The 26862-nt window shown below is 37.9% G+C and overlaps 1 protein-coding gene across 14 annotated transcripts in view; it reads left to right on the top strand.

The window, feature by feature from the left end:
- Positions 1 to 3634: 3634 nt before the first annotated feature.
- TAFA5 (TAFA chemokine like family member 5) overlaps positions 3635 to 26862 on the top strand; it is a 502678-nt gene continuing 479450 nt past the window's right edge. For 4 of the 14 annotated variants that reach the window (XR_011678683.1, XR_011678682.1, XR_011678681.1 and 1 more), the window contains exon 1: positions 3644 to 4696. Coding sequence is in view for 7 of the 14 variants with exons in the window: in XM_071423851.1 (XP_071279952.1) it covers positions 4585 to 4696 (112 nt within the window). In the remaining 7 variants the exon portion in view is untranslated. Of the gene's footprint in view, positions 4697 to 26862 lie in introns of all 14 variants that reach the window. The other 10 variants (XR_011678686.1, XM_071423845.1, XM_071423852.1 and 7 more) reach the window with 7 other exon arrangements.

Below are 26862 nucleotides of genomic sequence, written 5' to 3'. Positions count from 1 at the left end.
CCCCTGACTGGTCTCCATCTCAAGGAAGATGAAGAAAATTGCAGGTCTCTTGCATTCTTTCTTATATTTGCTAGGTCCTAAAAGACTTGTTATGGATTTTTATAAAGAGACATATAGAGTTCTTTAACTTATTTATTGAAAACATAAATGGTTAAATAAAGTTGAGGAGCTTGCTTTCTTAGTATTATGCTCTACTGCACTTCTTTTAAAAATTCTTTTGAGATATAACAACAAGCTTATATTACATAGCTCTTATATCTAATTCATGTTTTAATATTGTAAAAAAAGTTTTAAATACTGCTATTCTCTTACATCTTTTTTTGCTTATATTTATTTCATAATTAACAAATCTAATCAGAAATGTCCATTCAGATAGTCTGTTGTTTCCTTGAAATCAACATTTAGAATCAACTGACTATTTTTATTTTATCCCAAGCAAAAACTCATTTGTTGGCTTGAATATTATTGATTGTTAATTCTCTCTGAAGTATTCTGAGTCAGTGCAATGCCATGTAACTTATTCACAATTTATTTAAACCTTCTATTTTCAGAGGAGACAAGCAAATTCAAAAAGAACAGAAGGTCTTGTTGTAAAGACCTGAAGAAAATTATCTACCTTCTACCATGTACATACTTGATGCTAAATGAATGTTAAGATTTATCCTCTGGAGGTTATCCTCTCACCTGTCATAGAGATCAACATCACTACACAGACCTCACAGGTCTGACATCCTAGCAGAGAGCAGAGATACATACACACATCATGGACAAACTCTGACGTAGATACAGCTTACAACAGCCTTCAAACTATGCCTTTTCTAGTCAATAGATATATTTTGCTTATAATTTCAGTGTGGCTAATGGCACAGCCTATCTTAGAAAAGAGCTTAAATATTATTTTAATTTCCTTGCAAATATTAACTATTCCAACAGTAATGGCAGAATAGGAGATCTGTGTCTTTGACTATATGGGAACAAATCTGATTTCTTAAAAGGGTATTTCACTTTGGTATACAGCCTTTAACTTGGGTGTCTATTTTCTATTCAGCTTTCAGACATCTGTTCCATGACTTTAATGATTGTTTCTTACATTTCCGTGCACACAGGTCTGAATACTGGGAATTTTTTGGGAGATTAGGGAGGTAATAAAGACAGACCTCACATATTTTCCTTGAAAATCAGTGTGGTGAGCATATCAAGAAAGGGGTAAGCAAATTAATTTGAGATCAAACCCCACCATTTCTTCCTAAAGTAGGACTTTACATTGTGAATACTGTGAAATTACATTGTGAATAGGATTAAATACTTTTCAATACAAGACCCTGCAGAACAACCAAGCCATTACTGGAGATCAACATGCACCTACAAATCAAATCAGCAGCGATATAAAATTGCATTTTAAGAGTGGTTTTAAGTCTTGTCTTTGAAAATCAAATCAGAATGTAATATTTGAAAATCTTTATTAATTTAAAATTTCTTTGTAAAATTATTACAGGTAGATGTATAGAAACACAACGGCCCCAGCTCGGTGGTTCCATATTCAGTAAATGGTGCCTTACTTTCTGAGTAACTGAGTAGTTCTCCAGTGTGGGAATTAACCTGGTCTCAAGTGAAGCATGTCTGTTTTCAGAATTATCAAAGCAAGACTTAAGCTTCTGCATGAACCTTCGAGCTCTATTTAGGTGAGCAGTCATCAGGATCCCCACTCCTCAGACTGAAAGCTGGATGCATTTCCAAGGGAAATCCTCTTGTCTAACCACAAGGTAAACTCTAAGTTTTACTATATAAAATTCTGTGGACTCTGCTGAAAGGTATAGTTGCCTGTATACATCTACAGCTGTCCCTTATGGCTTTAGAGTCTCTTGATCTTTACATCATACTACATATCTCATTTCGAGATCCTTTTGCTTTTGCATTATAGTAATTTTTAAAATATGCTGTTTAAGTAGGCATTCATTACTTACAGCTATAATGGAAATAAAATGTTTTCATAAATACAGAAAAATGCTTCATTTACATGTTAGTCCTGGAAATGCAACAAACAGCAGCACAACATGCAGAGGCATTTTTGTTGCTTATCATTTATTTACATTTAGTCTGAGAAGAGGAATTTTGAAAGTTCTAGTTTTTAAAAAAACTCATGAAGCTGTACAACTTTACAACATCAAATTGAAGTAATACTTCAGGATTCCAAGAGGGATGATGAATTAAAGTTGACTTAGAAGGAAAATATGGTGCCTAAGTTCGGGATGGAAGGTGATACAAAGATTTTGACTCTATGTATAAATGCTCTTTCAAATGATACGGGGGAAGGAGAATATAGCTTAGCATATTGTCTTAATGTTTGCGTTGTGCTCTAATCTAGTTTTCAAATATACTAGAAAAGAAATTCCCATGAAAATACAGGAAAAGAAAGTCACATCTTGGAAGGAAATGCTCTGGTACCCAAATGTAGTTGTACCCAAACAATAGTTAAAATTTAATCTCTAAAGCATGCTTGAACACATTAATCTATTGTCCTACCAGTTCAGGATGAAACTATTCTGGCAGAAAAATCTTCTCTAAAATCAAAGCAATAACATTGGCAATGTCCTCATGGTGCAAAACTGAACTTAGTTACTAGTATCTAATCAAGTGCAGCTGTACTAAAAAAGGTCCTTTCAGTCCTGTCTTGTGAATATTGATTGCATCATTCATATGCAATTTTAAGTTCATATGTTTAAATGGCAAACAATCAGACAAACCTGGGGCTTGTGAAGGAATAGGAATCAGCTTTTTCATGGCATTTCTATTATGCAAGTAAAACACAGGAGGAGATAATGGGACATTTTGTGACTAAGCTCCTCTTCTAGTCTGACAATCCTGCCTGTACTTGGAACGCGACTACCTTCTGCAGAACTTAAAATATTAATTTGAAGACATTGCTATGGAGACTCTGAACAGAAAAGCTGAACTACCTGGTCCCTCTTTAAATATTTAAGCTTTTAATCATAAGGGATACTGGCACACATGCGAACCCAAGCCCTCTAAAGTGGGTTTCATACCGATGCGTCGCTGCCATTTCAGCGACAGAAACCGAGTGCCAACAGCAGTGTCCATAAGGACCGCAGATGGATATACAATGAGGAATTGTTTCCTTTAGCATCTGTGGTCGTGTCGAGGCGCAATACATCGTGGAGATTTCGAGCCGCACCGTGCAGGTGAGGGGACTGGGAGAGACAATTCCCTGGGCCACTTCTTCTGTCGAGACCCGGTGTCAGCCGAGAGCAAAGATCCCCAGAGGAGGCTCGGGGCGGGCACCGCCTCCGCTCCCTTCCCCTCTGCTCCGCTCCCGGCCCGGTGGCTCCTCCGCGCCGCCTCCCCCGCCGTGGGCAGACGCTGGGGGCCGGAGCCGGCTCTACTCCACCGAGGCACAGGGCTCGCCCCTCGGCCCCTGCCCACCGCACAGCCCGCTCCAACCGCCGGCCCCGCAGGGCTGGCAGCAGCCTCCGCGGGGAGAGGGACAGGGACAGGGACTGTCGCCCCGCGGCTCCTCCCTCCTAAACCCGGCGGGCACCGCCCCGGGAACGGGAGCGGGGAGCGGCGCGGGGCCGGGGGGCGATGCGAGCCCTGGGGCGGGCGCGCACCTCCGGCGGGGAGGCGAGCGGAGCGGATATGGGAAGGACCGCTCTGCTCGGAGCGCTGAGCACCTGTGGGCGTGACCGCCAGCCCCCTCCTCCTCCTCCCGCTTCCCTTTACTTGAAGGGCCAGCGCTGCTGTAGCGGCAGAGCTTGAGAGCGGAGCGGGCGGCGCTCGGAGAGGAGGAGACCCGCCGCCGACCCTCCGCCTCAAGTGTCCCGGCCCAACCCGCACCTCCGCCCCGTCGAGCCGCAGGACCGGTCGGGAGGGCAGCTCAGGCTGGACAGGCCGTGGGGGGACGGGGCTGTCCTCGCCCTGCGGGCGCTGGGCCGGGGTGCGGATCGCCCTCTCTGCGCGGAGCTGCCCGCGGAGCCCTGCCCGGCGGGCGGCGGTGGCGCTGGGCTGCCCTCGCCCCTCGGTGGCCCCCGCGGCCATGCTGGCCTGGGCTGAGGGGCGGCCGCGCCCTGAGCGGGGGTCGCCGTAGAGCCGCGGGCGGGCGGGGGAGGCGCCGCGTTAGCACCGCCGGGGCCCGCGCTCCGCCTGCGGGGGCTGCCCCCGGGGACGGGGAGGCAGGGGGAAGGACAGCAAGCGGAACAACTTCTGCAAATTAAAAACAGAAAAGAAAAAAATAAAAAAAAGAGAGGCTTGTTCGTGGGAAATCTTCGAAGCTCAGTACCACGCGAGGCATCCCAGCCGCAGTGAAACCCTCCATGCTAGTGCATCCCGCCACAGTGACAGGAGGGAAGCTGGCTGTGGCCGCTGTTCCCAAGCCCCGCTTGCGTTAGAGTCGCCTTGGCTTTCTGGCTGGAAGATGATTCCTGCGACAGGACCATGTTGCTGATGATGAACAGCAGAGTCGTTGGAAAATGCCTTCCTTGAGGATTACACGTGGAACAAGGCCATCAGTCGAGGGGAGAGCTGGCTGGTGAAACTGTCTGACTTTCCCCCGCTGGGGAAGTGGCTTCAATGGCTCCATCTCCCAGGAGAAGCAGCAGGAAAGATGCCAGCGCCTTGCCAAGCATGTCCTCAACTTTCTGGGCTATCATGATCCTGGCTAGTCTCCTAATCGCTTACTGCAGTAAGTACATATTTGTCCTGGTGCTTTTGCTGGGCATAAATCTACACCCTTCCCACGTGAGGTAACACTTCAGGCGAGGGCCAAGCTCTGAAGCTGGCAGGCACAGGTACTGTGCCTTAGACTTGCCCCTCAGCACATCTCCCCCCGCTCCCCTGTGGCAAAGCAGGCAGACCCAGACCGGCACTTTAATACTGCTGCTTCTCAGGAGAGTGAGATGTCCTTAGGTTGTAAATGTGGCATTTCCAGTCCAAATAGCATCATCTCTTGGATTTTAGAAACAAACTTTCTAGCGGTAGTAGCCCTGATCCACTGTTCACTGTTTATTGTCAGATGTTACCAGATTCCTCTGAGGTTGCTCCCTCCACATACACACTCTCCTGACTCTGTCCACCTTCCATGAAGGGGAGCTAGTTTGCTTATGTTCATTTTTTAGGAAGCACATACTTCATCAAGTGGCAGATGTCTTAACATCCTGGGATCATATGTGATGCTCTGAAATTCCATAGGAGCAAGTGTTGGCACTTTCTTAGCATATCCTCAGCAGTTTAGTAAGTCCATGTTGCCAGTTTTAGAGCTGCATTTCAGGTTATCAGTAAAGTTTTTTATATTCTTTTTTCAGGCTTGATAGATTTTCCATTAATTACAGTGTTGCAGATAAGGTATCTGTAAGAATCCAGTACTTGGACTATAAATACTTTAAAAGTTCTTTATTTTTTCCTGCTTTTTTGTTTGTTTTTGGTAATTTTTGTTTGTTTTCCTTTCAGCAAGAATAATTTTCAAGCAGTTATATAATGTCAATGGAGTTAATGCCCACACTTCAAGTTAGGGAATGCAAGTTAGTCCATAGCACCAGAGTAGGAAACTTGCAAAGAGACTAGAAAAAGCAATTTTTACTCAATAATTAAAAAAAAAAACCACACAATTTATCAGGAAGGACCCACACAGCTTTGCCAAAATGAATCTACGCTGTATTTTCCCACCCTGACCTGAATGGGGTCTGTAATTTACCCATAGTGCATATTGCTTTCATTAGCTGTAGCATAAAAGATTTTGCACTAGGCTTGTCTGGTTGGGCTGTAATAGGTGTAGGCTCTGATGAATAGGAAATAGATGCTGGTTTGCAGGAGCATACCTGCTGCATTTCTTAACCCTGTATTCCATTTCCTCCAGCTGTATTACACTGACCATTTTGCCATGTATGTGTTCTGGGGTTTTTTCAAAACAACATTGTAATTGGTTAGGAGAACCTTTAATTCACTTCTGTTTTGTGTATTCCAGGGCTTCTTTATACTGATGACACTGAAAGTTAATTATGCCAAAAGGAATAACATATATTGTAATAGTTTGGGGTTTTTTTTTGTTATTTAGCACATTTTGCATTACACTTCTCATTAATAAAATTATATTAAACAGGCCACACTTTTAATAATATAATTTTGTACATAATACTGTATTCAATGTGATAATGTAGAGGATATACTAAACAACATAGTGAGTTTTAAAATAATTTTTATTGTATCATGGGAGTGCATATTACAGAATGAATAGTTCAATGGCAAAGGGAATTCAGTTTGGTATTAGTGATAGGAAATATTTTGTTAAGTTTGTGTTAGAAGTGTCCAAAGCATCACAGGCTTCTTATGAGAAGATATGAGATCTTCTGTGCATACATTTTCAATCAGCATGGCCTCAAAAAGAGTTAACAATGAACTTTGACACTTCAGAAATTATTTATTTTCAGCAATGAGAAGCTGGATGTTTTATCCTAAGGAATGTAGTCATCCATTTGAATTGTTACATATTGTTCATTGTTTACTGATGAAAAATGCAAATGTTGGTCAATAATCTCAAGGCATTTTCTAGTGTGCTTAAAGATCAGTTTCTAATTATTTCTTTCAGACAGTGTAGATGGTGTTCCTCAAATATGTAGTACACTCTTCATTTCATATAGCACTGAAAAGCACCATGCTGCTTAAAATATGCAGTGTCGAAACACTCCACCATTTATGTAATGCTTCACTGATTTGACAATTGCAATTCCAAATGTTAATGAAGCATCATGAACATTTTCTCTAGTGGTAGTATTTGAGACATTGAAAAAAATTGGTTTTTGCTCTGTGAAAAATCAAGATTAAAAAAAGTGAAGCTATTTCTAGGTAAAGCAGCACTTCAGATTTTATGAATTCTCTTAAAAATCAGCTAGTGTTTAATCAGTCTTTTTACATCTGATGCTTGTTTTTGAAGAAAAGCAAATTTGGGTTTTGGGGAGTACGTGATGACTTTTAAAAATGTTTTAAAAATAACAGGATTGCCATATTTCTTAGGAAGTAAAAGAAAAGAAATTTGACTATGTAAGGTGGTCTCTATTTTCCCCCACACCTTATTGTCAGGAGTGCAGAAGTATAACAATAAAGGTGAACATATTATCAAACTAATTACAGGAACTTAATATTTTGTTATATCATTGTATCATTCTACTGAAAACAAACCCTGCAGCTTCTAAAACAAAATCTGGAAAATAACTTTTCCATTTTTCCTTTCTTAATAGCACTGTAAATACAATTTTGATGGATCTTGCCTATTTTTATTTTTAATGTTTAATGTAATTATTTCTGAATCAGTTATTTGAACATTCCTTCTCCTAGTTACTTTGTGAATCTTTGTTTCTGGAAGTGTATTTGTTGTACAATAGTCATTCCTATTACTGGGAGCAACCAGTAAACACCATACTGTAAGTTCTACTTGACAGATAAGCTTATTTATAAAGAATGTTCTGGATGTACATGTACAACCCATTAGACTTTCATTTATGCTTTAGTTTCTGAAGCCCAGTTATATTCCTATTGATGTGGTAAAATGATAAACTGATAATTTTTTCTTTCTTAAATGTTTAGATTATACTTAGGGATAATGGCTCCATCCTATGGTGGAAGAGAAACCTGCATCAAATCAATTAGGTTAGTTGCTATAGTGATAAATATAATGTAATATTCTCCATCTGGAGGAAAATGGTCTGATTTGATAGGCTCTCAACAGGGGAAGGCAAAAACAAAGTAGTAGAAATAGACTGTGTGTGGTCCTTGGTGTGACCAACAAGGAGTTGTTTTGCTAAGCAGAAGCATCATTAAATGCAAAGACGGCCTCAGAAGGCTCTCCTGGTAGAGGGTGGCCACCTTCATGGCAATTCAGAATTAAGAGTTGTGACATTTTATGATTCCGTACGTGTATCTTGCATACTTGCTTAATAAGCAATAGTAAACCAGAGAGAAATACCTACAGTGAATACCTCACATTGTGTTTTTTGCTGTTGAAAAGGTAAAATGAATAGATTTGTTGGGCTTTTTAGTTTGTTTGGTTTTTTTTCTTCTTTATAACTGGAGTATTTTACCATGCTTGAAAGTTTTGTCAAATTAAGGAAATTCTATGTGGTATCACAGCTGCCTGCTACATCAGGAATCTAAATAACATAGTTTTGATCCAGAACTGCTTTTAGTGCATTTATTCAGTTGACTTTGCTATAAATACTGAAAGGCTTTTAATATGTAAATGGTAACTTTTAAAAGCAATATAGGAATTAGCTTTTAGCAAATTTGTGGCAGTTACAAGCTTTTACTTTTCCTTTTTATATTGTTTTCTAAGCCTAAGGAGTTGAACTTTAGAGCCCTGTGCTGATCTGTTAAGTTAATACTTCTGAGGGTAAGTAAATGGGTTTTTTTAAAAGGAGTTACCAAAACTGAATGGTACTTGGAAAATTGACCTCCTTGCTTTGAGTACAGTGTATGGAAGAGAGCAGTATGAAACCCAGAATTTATGCTTATTAAATAATTATAGTACTAGGAAGAAGGAATCTAAATGTCCAAAATGCAAAATAATTCCCATAACACAGAGATGTTTTTGCTATTGCTGAGCAGGGCTTACACAGAACCAAGGCCTTTTCTGCTTTCCTTATTCCACGCTGGTGAGGAAACTGCAAGTACATTGCAGGTTAGGAGGAGGCACAGTCAGAGCAGGTGACTCCTACTGACCAAAGGGATATTCCAGACCATGTGACATCATGCTCAGTGTGTGAAATGGGGGGAAGAAGAAGGGGAAGTTTGCAGTGATGGTGTTTGTCTTCCATTGTTGTACGTGATGGAGACGGTGGAACACCTGCCTGCCCAGGGGAAGGGGTGAAGTAATTTCTTGTTTTGCTTTGCTTGTGTGCATGACTTTTGCTCTCCCTATTAAACTATCTTTCTCTCAACCCAGGAGTTTTCTGGCTTTTACCTTTCTGATTCGTTCCTCAGTCTTGCTCATGGGGAGAGAGTGAGCAGCTGCCTGGGGTTTGGTTCCTGGATGGGGCTAAACCACAAAAAAATACTATGTTAACCTTACCTTAAATTGAGATCTTGCTACATATTGGGTAGACATGGCTCATTTGAGAAATGCCTTTTCATTGTCCTGTTCTGGAGTTGCCTGCTGTCTAAAAGGCATGGGCTACTATGGTCTCTAGGTCTTATTGTTTCCTTATTTGAGACTGCCAGCAGGAATGGCAATTAACTGTGACTGTCATCTGGCCACTTCTACACCAGGGGCTACCATATCATCATGCATAAGCTACTGAACATCTGTTAGATGGTAAATGGTGACTGCCCATTTATGTTGGATGCAAACAAGTCAGCTCTGAATGAAAGCCTACAGCTCCTGTTATTGATCTGTTATCATTCAGGTCCCTTCTGTTTTCAAAACTGAAAACCACAGATTTTTAAAAAATCTGTTTACCTGATCTGTAATGTTATTATATTTTCTGCGAGAATTACTGTGTACGTATTTTTCCCAAACTGTGTATGCAGAATGTGACATAGAGAACAACTGTTGTAAGTCGAACTTTTTTCAGTCTAATTTGTATATAGAAAGAAAGAATAATGCTTTTATGAAATTAAATAGGATAAGTAAAACATTAAAATTCTATTTCTTTATGTACTGTCCCAGTTGCTCCTTTTGAAGCAGGCTCAATTTTTGTGATAAAACCAGAATTGGTTGCTTTATTGCTTAGAACTTGATGGCCTCTACAACATACTACCTGCCAATGTGGGTACCAAGTTGACACCCAGATTGTCTCAGCAGTTGTGTTGTAGTCTGTCCAGATGATGTATTACATAGAAGTCCTTGGCATCAATGTAAGAAATGTCTTCTTACTGCTTTGAATATTGAATTTGAACCTTTAAGACTAGGTAAGCACTGTTACAATTTCTCAAATGTGTTTGAATTCTGGCCATTCATACTTCCATTGCAAGTATAACCACTGATGTGGATGGATAATGGGAAGTAGATAGGGAGGGGAAACGAGAAGAAAATGATATTTTCAATTAAATACATAGTAGAGAAGTATTCCATGTCTTTCAGCTGGATTGACAGGACAGAGATTGGGACCTCTTTGACAGTTTTTTTTGTGCTGTTTATGTAATGTACTATTTTTTTCTTCCATATACTGTGAAGATGGTACTGGGGTCATGGAGTAGAGCTCTGCTGCTCCAGCTAAGGGTGTAAACATGAGCTGGATTAGATTTTCTTTTACTGGAGTCCCATTAATCTTTTGGTCTTCTTTACTGATGCCACTGAAGAAGCAGTAGAAAGTCCTTCACTGAGCCTAGCCTTTATGAGTGTGTATTTTCCTACTCATTCTTCTCTGCTAGAAGGAGATGGTATGAAATGTCTCAGTTTTTAAGATGTAATTTAGTACTTTCTTAGAGAGTGCTCTAACCATAAGGCTATTACATGGGAAAATAAACATTGACATCTAGTCCAGCATCTGGCATGTCAAATATTCTTTATTAGAGGTGTGTGTTGAATGTTGTCAATAACTCAAAAATGCACTTGGATACTGAGCTTCACATAGAAGTGTTAGATACATAGGCAAATCCAGGCGGTTTGATTAGCCACAATCTTCCTGGTCTGCATATTCTTTGTTGCTAAATTCAAACTAGAATGTTTCCATGCTTGATCTCATGTTTGATTGGGCATGTTGTTCCACTGCTGGGCTGGGAATCTATTTTTTAATTTTTTTTCTGTGTTTAAATCTAAGTTAGATTGCTTTTTGGACAGATGGTTGGCAAATATGCGTATTGTCTATGTTTTGAAAGTCATCTCTTCATGCTTTTGTGCTAGCCCTACAAATAGGAAAATATTATGTGGTGACTATTTGAAAATATATGACACGTATTTAGACCATGTTTTCCAATATTTTTGGTATAGAGGTTTATTTCAAAGAGTTTGTGCATGTTTTTCAAAAAAGGACTGGTCATGAATAACAAGTAAAATGGTAGAGGGTTTTGCATCTATGTGATCGTTTGATCTCTTCCAAACCATGTGGCCTGGGTATTATTTTGATCCTGAATGGAATGCTTCTTCAAATGCTTGATTGCTTTCAGATAAGAGTGAGGAGTATGACTATTTTTTAAAAGGGTCTCTGAGCAACAACCCCTTTGGTTTTCTCCTGAGTAGCATCCACTTACTGAATATCATCTCTGCTTTTGAAGTGTTAGGAGAAGTCCTAAGACTTCTCTTCATTGCCTGTGGAGCATTACAGCAATAAGGAAGTTGCTTCTCTAGAAGAAATTGTTATTTATTTTGCCAAATTATATCTTGTTGGACAAAACATAAACTGTATATAGAGAGACCTCTAGCTTAAATTTTTCTTTTTACAGTGCCCTTCAAGACTGTTGGTTGGTGTGACTTATTTATAGTTCTGATGGTTTTTTAGTTTGTTTATATATGTTTATTTATTTTGTATATTTCTGCCTCTGCCCTTGTGATGGAAGGGACCTTTAATGGTCAGCTAGTCCCAAATCCCCTGCCATGGTCAGTGCCACCTTCCTCTTGACCAGGTTGCTCAGACCCCCATTCAGCCTGACCTTGAGCAATTTCAGGGGTGAGAACTTTTCTGAGCAACCTGTTCCAGTTCCTCAACACCCTCACATTAAAAAGGTTCATCCTAATATCTAATCTAAACCTACCCTCTTTCAATTTGAAGCTACTAATGCTTTGAAACATTTCCCCTTATCCTATCACTAAATGGCCAAATAAAAGGTCCCATTCCCAGGCTTCCTCATTCTCTTGCAGTCCAAGTTAACCCATGCCCTTATCTGACCCTTGGCTTCAAGAATCCTCCTCCACTGTCATGTCCTGCTCTTCCAAGAGGAGAGTGTTTTAACAGGGCAGGATCTTATGATGTTTTTAGGATCACATACCTTACATAATAAAGAATCCTTCTGCCTTTGCTTGCAACTGACAGGAGTAATTTATGCTATGACCCCATTGTTCATTCTAGTGTTTGGAAGGTCTGGTAGTGGGACTGTCTCTGTTTTTGTTTTGTGTGGAGGTTAATTCCAGAACATAGTTAACAGATGTATTCTGTTTGTATTTTCTGTACCAGAAACAGCCCAGAGTAAAAGCCAAGAACAGAATGCCTATGAGATCAGAAATATTTTAGATTGCAAGTTATATTTGTTGGGTTAATTCCTGTTTTTTCATCCATTGTAGGGGAGAATTTTACTGACCAACTTTATTTAAGCATAGCTTTAGAACCTGATGACTCTGTCATCTGAGAGAAGGGTCCTTAATTCTTACAGAAATGAGAAATCACTACATATGGAAAAGAAAAAAATCGCTACATATGAAAACAAGTCTAACTAAAGTAGATGGAAATTCTTTCTGAGTTCTTGCCAATCCTAGTATAATTTATGGTGGCTTTGACCTTTGCTCTTGGAACTTTTTTTTTCGGATCATCCTCTAATGCTGATCATGACAAATGTGTTCTAAGAGATGATAAACTGACTAATAGAGACACCTTTAACCCTGAATACCTCTATCACTCTTCATACTTTCAGCTGTCAATATTCCTTTCAGGGGATATTTAATTTTTTCATTGAACTAGACCCGTGGAAAGTTCAGCAGAGCATCTTAGCCAGGTGACAGAAGTGAGTTTAAGTTAAGCTGTTGCAGTGTTCATTAAATGGCTCAGTTGAACGTTGAAATGCTGTGAGAACAGTGGCTTCTGGCACTTCTTCTGGCAGACCCAGAGGAAGCCCACAGAAGTGATCAGGGGGCTGAAGCCTATGAAGACCACTAGAGAGAGTTGGAGTTATTCAGCCTGGGGAAGAGAAGGCTTATACCTTGCAGTATATTAAGTGGGCTTGTGAGAAAGATGGAGAAAGATGTTTTACCAGAGCCTGTAGTGACAGGACAAAGAGCAATAGTTTAAACTGAAAGAGAGTAGATTCATATGGGATGTAAGAAGTCCTTTACTGTGAGGGTGGTGAGACACTGGCACAGGTTGCCCAGAGAAGCTGTGGATGCCCAGTCCCTGGAAGTGTTCAAGATCAGGCTGATCGGGGCTTTGAGCAGCCTGGTCTAGTGGAAGGTGCCCCTGCCCATGGTAGTGGGGGTTGGAACTAGATAATCTTAAAGGGTCCCTTCCATCTCAAACCAGTCTATGACTTTCATTCTCTTGCTTTAAATAAAACAAATACAAGTGTAACAGATATTGAGAGTTTGCCTGTTACTGATACCATTCTCTTGCGTTACTGAAAGGGTTCACTAGGTTCTCGTATTTTGAGCCAAAATGAACCTTCTATTTAATTAGGCCTTGGGTAGACACTTTCCTTGTGTGCAACCTAAAAGAAATGTGGCTGTTTCTATTATTTATTTTGTATACTGAACAAATTCCAATGTAGTTCTGCATATCAGCTTGAATCAAAAAATAGAAAATTCTTTCCTGAATTGAACTAATATAGTAACCTGAGTTATTATTGAAAATAATTTCATTTAAAAATATCAGAAAGGTTTTACAGAGCTTTCTAAGTATCTACTGTCAGTAATGCTCTATTGAACATTCATTCTAAGGTGAGAGTATATATGGTTTTGTGTATATATGTGCTCAGTAAAAGCCATATCAATATTTAAAATAAAAATAAGAGGCTTTGAAATTTGATATCACCAAATGTAACTGAAAGGTAATAATTTTGATGAAATTACCTGCTCTAAAGCATTTGACATAACGCGTGCTTGTAGAGCATAATATCTGGAATTATGATTCTTTTAAGGTATCATTTTAAAGAACTTTCAGATATTTTCATTTTAAGTTACCAGCTCCAGCCAGGGAAACAAACAAACAAACAAAACCACCAAACCCAAATATAAATGTTCTGAAAGTCAGATCCTTATAGATTAAAAGAAACAGCTGACAAAGGATTTCAGTTTCATCTGAACAGGATAGGTTTTTCCTTACTTTAGATTTCTGCAGTGTAGTCATCTATATTTACCATATAAAAGTCAGTGAAAGCATAAACATTTTCACAGTGCAGTTCATGTGGCCTTATTAAGATACATGATAGAGATTAGAGTTTGATGTAAATTGTGCTGCAGAAGTGCTTGTCTTTGTTGGCAGATAGACAACTTGCTAAGATTTTAACATGTATGTTATCACATTAATCCAGTCCATCATTGCAACATCTTTAGGATGTTGCTCTTCCTATTTTCAAGGCCCACATTTAATATTAAAATGTTTAATGCCAAGTAACTGGTTCAGTATTTCTATAGGGAAGAAAAACACAGAAAAATGGGCTTGTGATACAGATTGATTGAGACTGTAGGTCAAGGTACTGAATTAATGCAGCAAAGGATTTGTACAATTTGAGGGATGTATTTGGCATAAATTACTGAGATTTTCTGAAGACATCTTTGCAAACAGTTTTAATCTCAAATATTTTTTGCAATGTTTTGTCTTACTGTAAATTCTCCAGTTTCTTTGACAGTATTGTCACACTCTGGACACTAAAAATTCTGTCTTCCCCCAGAAGTTGGAACCTGTGTGAATTTCAGCGTGTGCTAAAGGTTATCAGCCAAAGGTTATCAGCTTTACCATTCCCTTTTTTCTGTTTTTTAAGCCTCTTCTATATGAAACAATATTGAACACATTTTCACCATGCAGACTTTTATAGTGTGGTTAAAACATTTGAAACACCTTCATCTACTACTGACTTAGGTAAGAAAAAGTTTAAAGGTGAATAATGTGTACATGTTTATAAGAACACAGGGACAAAGAAGACCTGAAATGCTTACCTTGAATATCAAAGGAGATATGAAGAAAAGAGGAGCTTAGTATGAAAAATGTTATGTGGTTATTTTTGGGAGGATACTGGGCTTTATGACCCGAGATGTTCCTTCAGTTCTCCATTCTTCAGTCTAAGTGCTATTTCTACAGTCCTTTTCATCTGGAGTGATTTGTTGCTTCTATAGTTCATTGTTTTATAAATATGTTATTGTTCAAGGAATATATTGCTTTTCACCTTTTTTCACAGTAAATATATCTTCATGGATTCTTTGTCTTAAAGCTGTTCTGTTCTGGTTGTGCTGCCTGTGTAACTAGAGACCTCTACCTTAATCCTGTCTACAGATGTAGAATGCTTTGCTCATCATGGTTTAGAAATGGTATTCTCCAATTTAGTACTCTCACTAAAAAGACCCCAAACACTGTTCCCCCCTCCACCCCACCTCCTCTTGGAGGCACAAAACATTATGGGTTGAGAGAAGAACAATGTACTGGAAACAGAAATGAGATTAGAAGTGAACAGTAACAGCAACAATGGTAATAGAAGTGTGCAAAAGAGAGTGATTCCTATGCAAAAATGGTCACTGTGGACTCTATGAGAATAAACAAGACCTGACAGTTCCCCTGCCATGTTTTCCTGACCAGAAGGGAACCCCTTCTCCCCAGAAGTGAGAGTGCCCTTCCCCTTCACCTGGCAATGACCTCAGGTCTTATGGAATAATCTCTCTGTCCTAGGCATGCCCCCTCCCAGCTACTGCTAAAAATCAGCCCTGACATTTGATGGCAATGTAGGTGTTCATTGGCATATTGTAGGTATACATTGGAATATTCTTTGGCATAAATAGTACACTGGCTTCATAGGATTGACGTTGTACTGACAATAGGTAGTACTAAGAATCATTCTCTGTTGTTTTCTCCAATAATTAATCTTTTTATAGAGGAAAAGGATGTCCTTTAGAATCCTCAACTTCACAGAGTGAAACTAATCTTTTCCTGTAGTATTTTAATTTAAGCATAGACACAAATATCAAATGATGCACCTGTCTCATTTTCTTAGTAAATTTCCTGGAAATTATAGTTTTGGTGGTTTTTTGTTTTTTTTTTTTTTTTGTCTCCATCTAAGACCAAATATGTAGAAAAAAAGAAAACATCTCCTACATTATCTAATTAGAGCACATTCCCAATTTATTTCACTACCTTTCCTTTCACAGTTTAAAATAAATAACCATTTCCTTCCTGAGGGCTTCTTTTTGAATTTAGTGTTCAGTGTTGGCATTGAGTTCCAATATTAGTTTTCTAGCTTTCGTATTTTTCAGTTTTGCTTCCTTATTTTTCTTATCTAAGGTCAGGTGAATTGCCCCTACTGTATGTCTTGCCACTTTTTGAAGTGCTTTTTTGTTAGTTGGCATGACAGGTACTGCTATGTGAATCACAGTTTGTCAGTGACTTCTCAGACAAATTAACTTGATATATGTGTAGAGAATTTTTCTCCCGACTGCTAGATCTGCAGAGATTTGAGAATTGAGCTTTTTTATCTTGGTTTTTTTTTCTTCCTACATCAGGTTCTCTGAGCCCAATTATAAAGTCTGTGATACAGCATACTGTAGTCTTGAGTCTAATACCTTCTTAGAATTTAGTTTAAAATTTCTTCTGCTGTTTTCAATTATTTTGGAAGTATATTAAGCGACAGATATGATTATGCATAGAAGGTTAGTAGTACTGAAGTGCTGAGGAAAAAATATTCTTTCAGTTTCAGTGCATGTAATTTGAACAAGCCTTTTAGGTTGCCAGAATGCTGGAGAGCCCTGGTAGATGTGATGGTTATGTACCAATTGTCATGACAAGAGCCCCTAAGTTTCAGATGGCTGTCAGTATTGCTGAGGTCCTCCTATATGTTTCATGTGACAAAGGACACTGTGGTTTGGCTGAATAGTATCCATTTTTGCAGGAACAGAAACAACTGTTGTAAAAGTGGGTGTCCGGAAGCTAGAACTTAAATCATAGCTAGTTGGTTTTGGTCTTTGTTTGAAGGTGATGGTGACATGAAGCATATGGAATGAGAATTACAGAGCTCTTCTGTAAAGTCAAATAGCAACATTTCTGAAGTATGCTTTTGACCAATTTTGTGTTCTTACTTTGCTTCTGATTTACTTTTCTCAGTCTATATTTCTATAAATTCACATTTTTAATGTAACAGTGTAACACTGTAGCTGAATTTTAGTGATCAAAATGTAGCATTTTTCCTTACACTCTAAATCTGCACCTTTTTTTCTTTCACAGAAGATCAGAGATAGTGCCCTACGTTGGGCATTGTTGCTTCTGTTTCAATTTTTAATTTAAGTTTATTTAGAAGGGAAAAATATGCATTTCACGAAATAATGGAGGATTAAAATTTTGAGTTAAATCAGGTACATGTGATGGAGAACTTTCAGAAAAAATTCTGTCATTAAATAATGAAAGTTTCTGAATCCACACTGAAGCTTATCTGTGTATGGGTTGCTTTTCCTCTTACCTACATCTCCCTTATGTTATAGATATCTCTTTTTTTCTCCATCCTGTCTTGGTCTCCTATTCAGTTCAACATAGTTTTTCTGACAGAGTTTCACAGTTCAGATAAAAACAAAATAAACAGAGGGATACACATATGAGAAGACCATTTGATACTCTGGATCACCCACTTCAGTTTTGCTTCATTGGGAACAAATGTGTCTCTCTGGGTGTTTCCCACAGGCACCTGAGTCTGAAACATTGCTGCTAGTCAGGAAGCTGTACCTGCTGAGAGCATACACTTGTGCCTCCTTGCTCAATGCAAGAACTGTTGTAGTGCAGGAATTAAAGTGGTTACAATCTGTCAAAATGTTCGTTCCTACCTTTTGTAGTATTTTAGCTGAGAGACAGGAAAATCAAGATCTTACAGAACTTGTATTGGCAAATTCATTTACTTGCTGTGTACACTTAACAGGAATCTTGGCCACAAAGTTCATGAAATGTTGCAGTGCTTGCATCTATAAAACACAATAGTGATAACCATAGAAGTGTATTTTCTCCTGCACTGAAAGTAGTTCTTGCTGGGACTGTTCTCAGACAGAGTGCATGTTTTTTGATACATTTAACACCTACATATATTAACAGTTTATATTATTCTAGGAAAAATACTACAATGTTGATTTCCTAAAAACAAGGAACTTAAGCAAGTTTAAGTACAAAAGCTGAGGAATGATTCATTTTATGTAAACAGTTGAAAAGCTTCTCTTTAAATTAAGTGCAGATGATGAAAAAGTATTAATGGTGAAAAGAGAAGACTGCTGTTTTCTTTACTTGGATTTAAGATGACTAATATTGAAACAACACATTGGAAATTTGCAGTGGTGTCAGAGCCGCTGGAACTAACAAAGGAAGAAGAGCTTCCACATATGAAATGCATACAGATAATATCAAGATATTATCTTGATACTGACAGTAGCAAACTCTCAATATTTCTAACTCTGTTGAAATTAGATATACAGCTTTTTTTTGAAAGAAGCTAGATTTCTAAAGGTAACTTTGAGCTATTACTTTAAATGTGCTTTAGTTCTTTGTTCATTTTCATTTCTATACCTTATTTGAAGACTTTTTCCTCTAAATGTGAAACTTTTATGAATACCAGAAATTAGTAACTTTTGTTTCTACAGCCTATTTTGGAGAGTGACTCTATCTGTACCAAGTATAGTCCATGTACACACAGCATAAGCCTCATTTTATAGTAGAATTTCTTCTCCATTGACTTACTAGATTCTATACAGATAAAAAACCAAATCTATGTAAGATCACACAGAATTACAGAATTAATAAGGTTGGAAATGACTTTTGAGATCATCCAGTCCAACTTATGACCTTACACCCCCTTGCCAACTAGACCTTGTCAGTAAATGCCAGATCCAGTGTTTTATTGAACATCTCCAGGGATGGTGACTCCACCAGCTCTCCAGGCAGCCTGTTCCAATGCCCAGACACTCCTTCTGTGAAGAACAGATGAGTCTCAATTCATTCAAGAAGATGAATCTCAATTTTCCATGAAGAATATTGATTGTACATTAACAAGATGTTTCTAAACTTAATTTTCTTCATACGTTTTCAGTAACATTGAAGAAGAGTGGTTGCTGTGTGTGTTTTTGCAGGAAAGGCATAATGCAACTGCTATTTTTGCCTTTTATAAAAGATGTACTACCTCAATGAACTTAAATGTTATTTTTTAAAGAGAAGGGAGTAAAAATCTATGACATAAATTCTTGTGAGCAGCAAATTTGGCTGGTACATGATCAGGCAAAAGAAACTAGTCTTTTTTTACACTTCAAGTATGAGGTACAGACTAATTATGTGAAGCTCAAAAACATGTGTCAAGGAGTTTTATGGGCCCCATTACCTTTCAGGTTCATAAAACACTGCCAACAAGCATGTCCCTCTCTCTCCTTTGGAGAATAAATAGCTCAATTAATTTATAGGAGTCTTTCCATTTTGTGTGTAAAAGAAGAAAATGAAGGTAAATTAATCTGAATAAATTGGATTTGTATTCTATTAATCTTGTGGGAATTAGTATCACTATGATGCTAATACCATCATAAAATTTTTGTTGCTTACACTTCTTTGTGAGGAATGACAAACATAATTGTTTTCTTGGAATGGTAATGAATACAGAAGTTACAGTCGTGGACCAGTGTAGGTCTTTGAAAGTTTGAACTAATCTTTGTAGACATTTTTATTTCTTAGTTGGTTCTTTTGAATTTTGTCTCTTTTGAAGCTTCATTTCCACATAAAATCACAGTTCCCTCCTCCTTTCATACATGTAGTACAGATCTGGAGAAATGCCTGACCAGTTCACCAGGACCAACCCATACTTGGTAAGTTCCAGTAAATCTCAGATGAAATCCAGGGAAACGTTTTTTGATTCCATGGTATCTGGGCCAAAGATGAGGAAGAAAATATATCTTTGAAGCAGTGGCCTATTTTAATGCCACAAATGTATTTCTAAATGAAAATTATTCCAGAGAAAGGTTTTTTTTTGAGCACTTCTGTCATGCTTCAAGCATTGTTTTGGCCTTCCTGGATTCAGTTCTCACCACCTTTTCTCTAAACAGGAGCTTTTCACAAAATTTTTTATGTTCCTACTTGGTGCAGGGTAGAGTTGAATGCTGTGTGTGGATTCTGCTTCTTGCACTTAGCAGATCTAGATCCTGATGAAAAGTAAATAGGAGGAGTGCAACAACAGTGAGAGTCTGAAGATGGTAGAGAAAATGAATGCCTGTACTTTCCCATGTTTATGGTTTGAGAAAAATGGCCCAAGTAATTTCAGACTGTTAGTGTTTGCTGTCTGCAACTGTCTTTGGGATGAAAGTAGGAGTATTTGGAGATCAGCTGTATCAAAGGTGCCAAGTCTATTAGAATTTATATGACTGTCTTTCTTTTCCCTACAATGCAGAGGTCACCCAGCAGAGCCACAGGTGCTGTCTCAGGCTAGTGGCCTGGTCTGAAGCCCAGGTGACAGGTGGTGTTAGACAGAAGGGTTTTTTACTACTTTACTGAATATTTTGCTAAGAAAAAGGTGATCAGATTTTGGCCAGCAGCTGAGAACATGTCCAGCACTGAGACGTCAAAGTGTTGTATGGTTTAGTACTTTTAATGCCTGGCCAGCAGTCAGAATCGAATGGCCAGCCTTTTTGAGTTACATAAATATACGATTCTGCACATGCACATTAAAACTTGACATCAATGTCTTGTAACTGTGTTTACAGAAAAATAGGCACTTCACTAATTAGAAAATATTGTGTCAGATTCTCTACAGGAAAATAATTGGTTTGAACTCATTTTTAAAGAATAGTACACTTATTGAAATAGAAAAAAAGCTATTGATATTTTCTTTTACTGGATTGACATGGGAACAAAAAGAATGGAACAAAAGAGAGGGTAAGGCTTAATCTTCACTGAATCCCACTGCTTCTTTTGTTCCTCAACTATGTAATTCTTAGAAAACTGATGGTAAAAAACCCATAATAATTTTGGGTATCTTGTTTCATTGATCAAGTTATTAGAACTTGCAATGAAAAAGAAATAATAACACAAGGGGATAAAGTGGTAACTTCCTGTTTATACTTCGAGGCTCTCTTTTGCAAGAGTTTCCTGATACATTTAGGTAGCTTCTAGTCACAGCTACCGGTGATTGACTGAAGAATTTATTTTAAGCTGCAGCTGTGTATTCTTGACCACTAATATGTGTGAACAGACCAACAGTTAATAATTATAATTAATTTTCACATTGAAAATTACTTAAAAGTCTACTGAATTTTAATGCACTTTGTTTCAATGCTTTGCTGGTAATTTTCAAACAATGTACTGGCAACATCAATTATTCCCCAAGTTGAAGCCATTTTTCACTACAAATGTTGCAATTTTTTAACAGCTGTTTCCCCTCCTGTTCTCCACATAGTAAAGTTAAGAGTACAGCTGCTTCCTACTAAATGCAAAGTATTAAGAATTTTCTATTACATATAAAATCAGATAGCTGTTGTAATAATCTCTGTATATAGAATTTGTTGTTTGACTGGTTTCCTTAGTTTAGAACAAATTATTTGATCATGGCATTTGCTACAGTATGAGCCTGGGATGTTTTGTATTGAAGTATAGGGTCTAAGCAATATCGAAGAAGGGATTGTATCTAATGCTTGAAGAAGCAAATGCATTTAGGGTGAAAATACCTCCTTTAGCTTGCATATTAAAATTGTACTGATGTGTTATCTGTAAGAAAAAGTGTAACACCAAGGCCATGATTAGTAAAGACTGAGAATAGAATGAGATCAACTACAGTTAGATGAAGTACAGCATCATGAGGTTCATTGAGAATATGATGGGAGGTGATGGTGCTTCTCCACTTGGCCCGGGTGAAGGAGAGGTTCTGGCAGAGGCCACAAGAATGATTATGGGTTTGGAGCATCTCTGTTACGAGGAAAGACTGTGGTAGCTGGGCCTGTTTAGTCTGAAAAAGGGCAGACTGAGAGAGGATCTCATCAAATATCTCAAAGGCCCGTGCCAAGAGGATGTGCCAGACTCTCTTTCATGGCGCCCTAGGGCAGGATGAGAAGCAATGACAATAAACTGAAAAACAGGAAGTTCCACTTCAACATGAGGGAGAACTTCACATCAATGGTGGCAGAGCTCTGGAACAGGCTGCCCAGGGAAGTTGCAGTCTCCCACTCTGGAGACATTCCAAACCCACCTGGACACATTCCTATGTAACCTGTTCTAGGTGACTATGCTTTGGGAGGGGATTGCAACAGAAATTCACCCAAGGACTCTTCCAACCCTAACTATTCTGTGATTCTGTTTCTTAATTATCAGCATGAATTTCTGCAGTAAAACGAAAGTTCATCTATCATTTTTCAGCAACAGGGATCCTTGGCATGGTGGTTAGTTGCAGGAGAGCTGTGAATCGTTACTGGAATTGTGAAAAAGATGTGTGACCCCCAAGGTGAATTAGAAAATAGAGAAGCATTAATGTCACTATAGACAGCATTGTTTAGCCTTGATTAGCAAAACCATGAATAATCTCTGTTATTCAGAAACTCATACTGAACTAGGGAGAAAAACAACTGGATATTTGGAAAAATGGAATCTCCCTTCTAGAAATAAAGTTGAAAATCGCTAGACTTGTTTAGTCAACAAACAACTGAGAGATATAAAGAACATCAGAAGAATAAAGAAGAAAAAAGATTAAAAAAAAGACTGTTAGTTCAGGATTAAGTGGAAGTGAAATTTAATTGATTTAGAAATAGGATTTTATTACATAAAGGACTGTAGTACCAAGGCACCTGATTTGATTACTTGAAGAGATCTCACATAGACTTCTGTTTGTCTGCTGACTCTTTTAGTCAAATTGGCTTCAGACAGATAGCTTTGAGTGCTGTGGCTGGATAAGAATGTGTAGAATCATGTAGCTGAGATTACTTCTTCCAATAAATCTTCATTTAATCATGGAATTACCTATGGATTACTGTCTTCATCTCCTGATATCTCTGACAAGCTGATTAGCTCCTTTGGACTGTTTGATAAGGCTTTTTAAATGCAAGCTTTATATTACAGATGGAATGACTTCTGTTCATCAATATGGTATGTTCTTATCTGTAGGACTTCCCCAAATGGGTCCTAGGAGAGATCCATGTCTTCTGTCTAACATTTCTTCTGTTGAGAACATTTAGGTATCCAGAGATGTCTTGATGTAATTTATTTATCATTTTATGGTTACAGGGTTACAGTTCTATTTAGTTCAGTTCTTTATTTATGCTGAAACACAGGAACAAATTTACTTGGTTGCGTCAACCATTTCTTCAGCCCAATACTCAGAGAGGTAGCTGCAAATGCGTACTTAGGGAAATCTAAGGACAGAACAGGGCTATGGGACACTTGTCTCTAAAGTTCTCCATTCCCAAGCTGTTTTGTGCTCAGGAAGTCTGCGATTGAATGAAATTTAGGGGCATTTAGTAAATGAAAATTTAATTCCATTAACTCCATTTAGCATGGCTGGTGGGAAATTAAGTTATTTTTTTGCCTCTTGTATTTCCTGGGGTCACTGGACTCCACTGTGACTTGTGTGATTTAGAATGGCCGTGCTACACCATAAATTGTGTACTGTGACAATGGACAACAAAGTATAGGAATTGGGAAAACAGTGATTAACTGTGGCATTAAAGTGATTTAATGTGTTCTTTTTTTCAGTATGACTGATATCTGATTTTTAATGCATGATCACCATGTAGCCTTTTTTATCACGCACATAGCTAAAGTCTGGAATAGGAAATGAGAACATATAATACTACATTTTTAAACGGAAATATATGTTGCAATGATAATATCAAGCACTCGTACTGTATTCTAGATCTTCTCCCTTTCTTTTGATAAATTGAGAATAGCATACTGTATGTTTGATAAAGTAATTCTTATAAACCTGTTGAGATGAAATTCTGTTCTATAGCACCTTATAATTTTCTGGTCAGTTCAGAAACAGGTTTTTTGGGGACCATAAAGAAGCATTCAGTTTTGTGAGAATTTATTACAGCATTCTTTTTCTTTTTTAATAATACTTCTGAAGATAAACAACATGAAGTAATTTCTGGCTAAAATTTTAAACAATAATTAAGTCTGTTGAAAGTCAGCATGAGTAGAATGGTGAACTTCACTAGAACTCCTTAAAACTGGGATTATGCAAAACTGATTGAAGTCACTTTTCAACTCAAAGATGTTGAAGTGAATCCCTAAATCTCTACTGTCCCTCTGGTATTACAATGAGTAATGAACACTCCATATTTCACTTGCTTAGTTGATCAAAGAAGTGGATTTCAGAAGGCTCACTGGGCTTCTGAAGGCTTCATCTTTCTTTGCTGAAATGGGGACTGAGATTAGCTTTTGAATTCTGTCTCTTTAATCAACGTGACTTTTATAAACTCCAGTTTATTTCCTTTTAGTAGACAATCCCATAGGATTTTGTGGTTTTAATGTTATAGCTTCTCAACAATTTTTAAATGAAAATTTGCCCAAAATTCTAGATTAAAGGAGCACTTTAGATTATGATTAAATTCTTTCACTTAGTAAGCAGATTTGAGTCAATTGAGAGGTGATTATTTGCAACTAACATCTGTCAAGCACTGGCAGTAACATAATCCTTATGCAAAAGCTTATTACATTGACCTTATAGTCAATGGGTTTAAGAGAAACATCCTTGGTGAAAAATCACATCAGAAATGTTCTTTTTGATTGGCTTAACTATACTGTTACTATTAACTTTATGGTGTGCTACCTAAGGAATAATTAAACCAGATGGTGTGTTAAACCCAACCGAAAGAATAAAGATATTTTTACTTTTAAGTTGATCAAAATTAGGTAAAACAACATATGTTCATATGCATTACGATTCCTTTAACTACATATTAACTGCTTTCCTTAATATTCTTCCTGGTGATTTGAGAGCTCTGCCTCTTGAAAAAAAACCAACAAAAACAAACCCAACAAAAATCCTGTTTGAATTCTTTTTTTTCAGACTCTCTGGTCACTCATACCTCTGTGTTACTTTGTATTTTATGTAATTTAAATAAACAATTTGCACACTGCAGAATCCTCAAATTATGTGAAACCGAAATGCAAGCTATTTTGGGCCACATTCAAATTGTGAAAATTAGGGCAGGTACATCCAAAAAAAGGATTTGGAGATTGCCTCTAAAGAAGCACAGCTTGTACAAATGAGCAAATTACATTTTATGCAACAGATGTTGAGGAGGGAATTACAAATACTCCAGTTCCTGTTATATTAGTCCAGACTTGCCACCATTTCTCTTTAGCAGTGCCATGCAGGGCTAATAATACAGAATAACACACCACACCACATACATTATGACAAAAGTCTCTCTGCTGCCCATAAGTGGAGCTGTTATTTTTATTCCTCAAATAATTACTATATTATTTTTATTCCCCATTATTCCCCAAAGCATAACACTCTATTATACCTACTTTTTTCATACCAGTAACTCTTTTCATATACTGATTGTATTTCCCTCCTAAAGATTGTCTGATGAATGGAATGCATCTCATGGAAATATGCAGTCCCATTGCCTGAACTGATATAAAATTAAATGAGAGTGGAAACACACAAATGAGATTTATGATCATAAAACATTATGGAATAATGTTTTATCTTCACAGCTGCTCCTTATCCAGGTGCTGTTAAAAGCCCTGAAAATATTCATAAAATTAACTTAACTGTATTTTGATTTTGTGAAGGATTCTGAATAATGGGCTTTCATTAGCTTGATGATTTTATATGCTTCTGTCTTCCTAGTGTAAATTACTTCTTAGTCAAAACTGCCTGTTCAAACAACTCGTAGAACAACATTAACAGTGAGCATCTCTTCTCCTGAATGGATGAGCCATACTTTTTTCTGGGAGAGCTTCAGTTGGTTGAAGTGGGAGAGAAAAATTATCTCAATATATTATCTATAATTGCCTATTATATTCTTCAGCTCTAAATTTCTTCTAGTTATAAGGAAGTCCATAGCACCAGTATGAGTTTTCAACCCATCTGACAATGTTACTGTTATAAAGTACAAAGATTAATTTAAACAAAAAGACTCTTGACCTTTTGTTTGTCTCTAAGTGGAGAAGCAATGTGATAAAAGATGAATCAATATACTTTACAGGTATAGTGATTTCCTATGAAAAACAAAACACTGATTTCCTGCCAAAGAGCACATTCATGTGAGTGTTTATATGAAGGCATTTGTATTAGCAGTGTTTGCATACAGATAGTGTAATACCAAACAAATAAGTGTTGCTATTGGTATGTGGAAAATAACTTTATTTTACTGGATTTAATATTCATTTAAATGGAGGATTAATAGAGTCAGCCAAAGCTAAGCCTGATGCAATTAACATTTCAATTTGATGTAGGATGTTGCTGCCTTTTTTTAATCATGCTTTGAACATGTTTATTGAATTCTGTATCTTTACGGGGCTTCAGTCACAAGTCTGCATTACAGAATCATGGAATTTCAGAACAGTTGATGTTGGAAGGGACCACTGTGTTCATCTGGTCCAACAGCTCTATTTGAGGAGGTCCATCCAAGGCTGATTGCATAGGATTATATCCAGATTTTTTTTTTAGTATTTCTAAAGTTGAAGACTCCACCTGTGCCAGTACCCAGTAACCCTTACAGTAAAAAAATTGTTTCTTGATGTTCAGAGAAAACCTCCAGCATTTGTGCCCCATTGCCTCTGGTCCTGTCACTGGACACAACTGAAAGGACCTTGACTCCGTCTTTAAACACTCCCTTGATCAAATTGTATTTGTTATTGAGGTATTGATCAAGTTCCCCTGAGACTTCTCTTCCCTAACCTGAACAGGCCAATCTCTCACAGAATTTCCTTACAGGAGAGAAGCTTCAGTCCCTTTACCATTTTCATGCTTTCACTGACCTGTCTACAGTATGTCCATGCCTTGTACTGAGGAGCCCAGAACTGGACACAACACTCTAGCTGTGTCCTCAGCAGGGCTGAGTAGAGG

Source organism: Agelaius tricolor, unplaced genomic scaffold, assembly GCF_023055355.1.
Source record: "Agelaius tricolor isolate 1412-34295 unplaced genomic scaffold, bAgeTri1.0.p SCAF_3, whole genome shotgun sequence".
NCBI lineage: Eukaryota > Metazoa > Chordata > Aves > Passeriformes > Icteridae > Agelaius > Agelaius tricolor.
The sequence above is the reverse complement of the archived record's forward strand: the minus strand, read 5'-3'. Positions and strand labels throughout refer to the sequence as shown.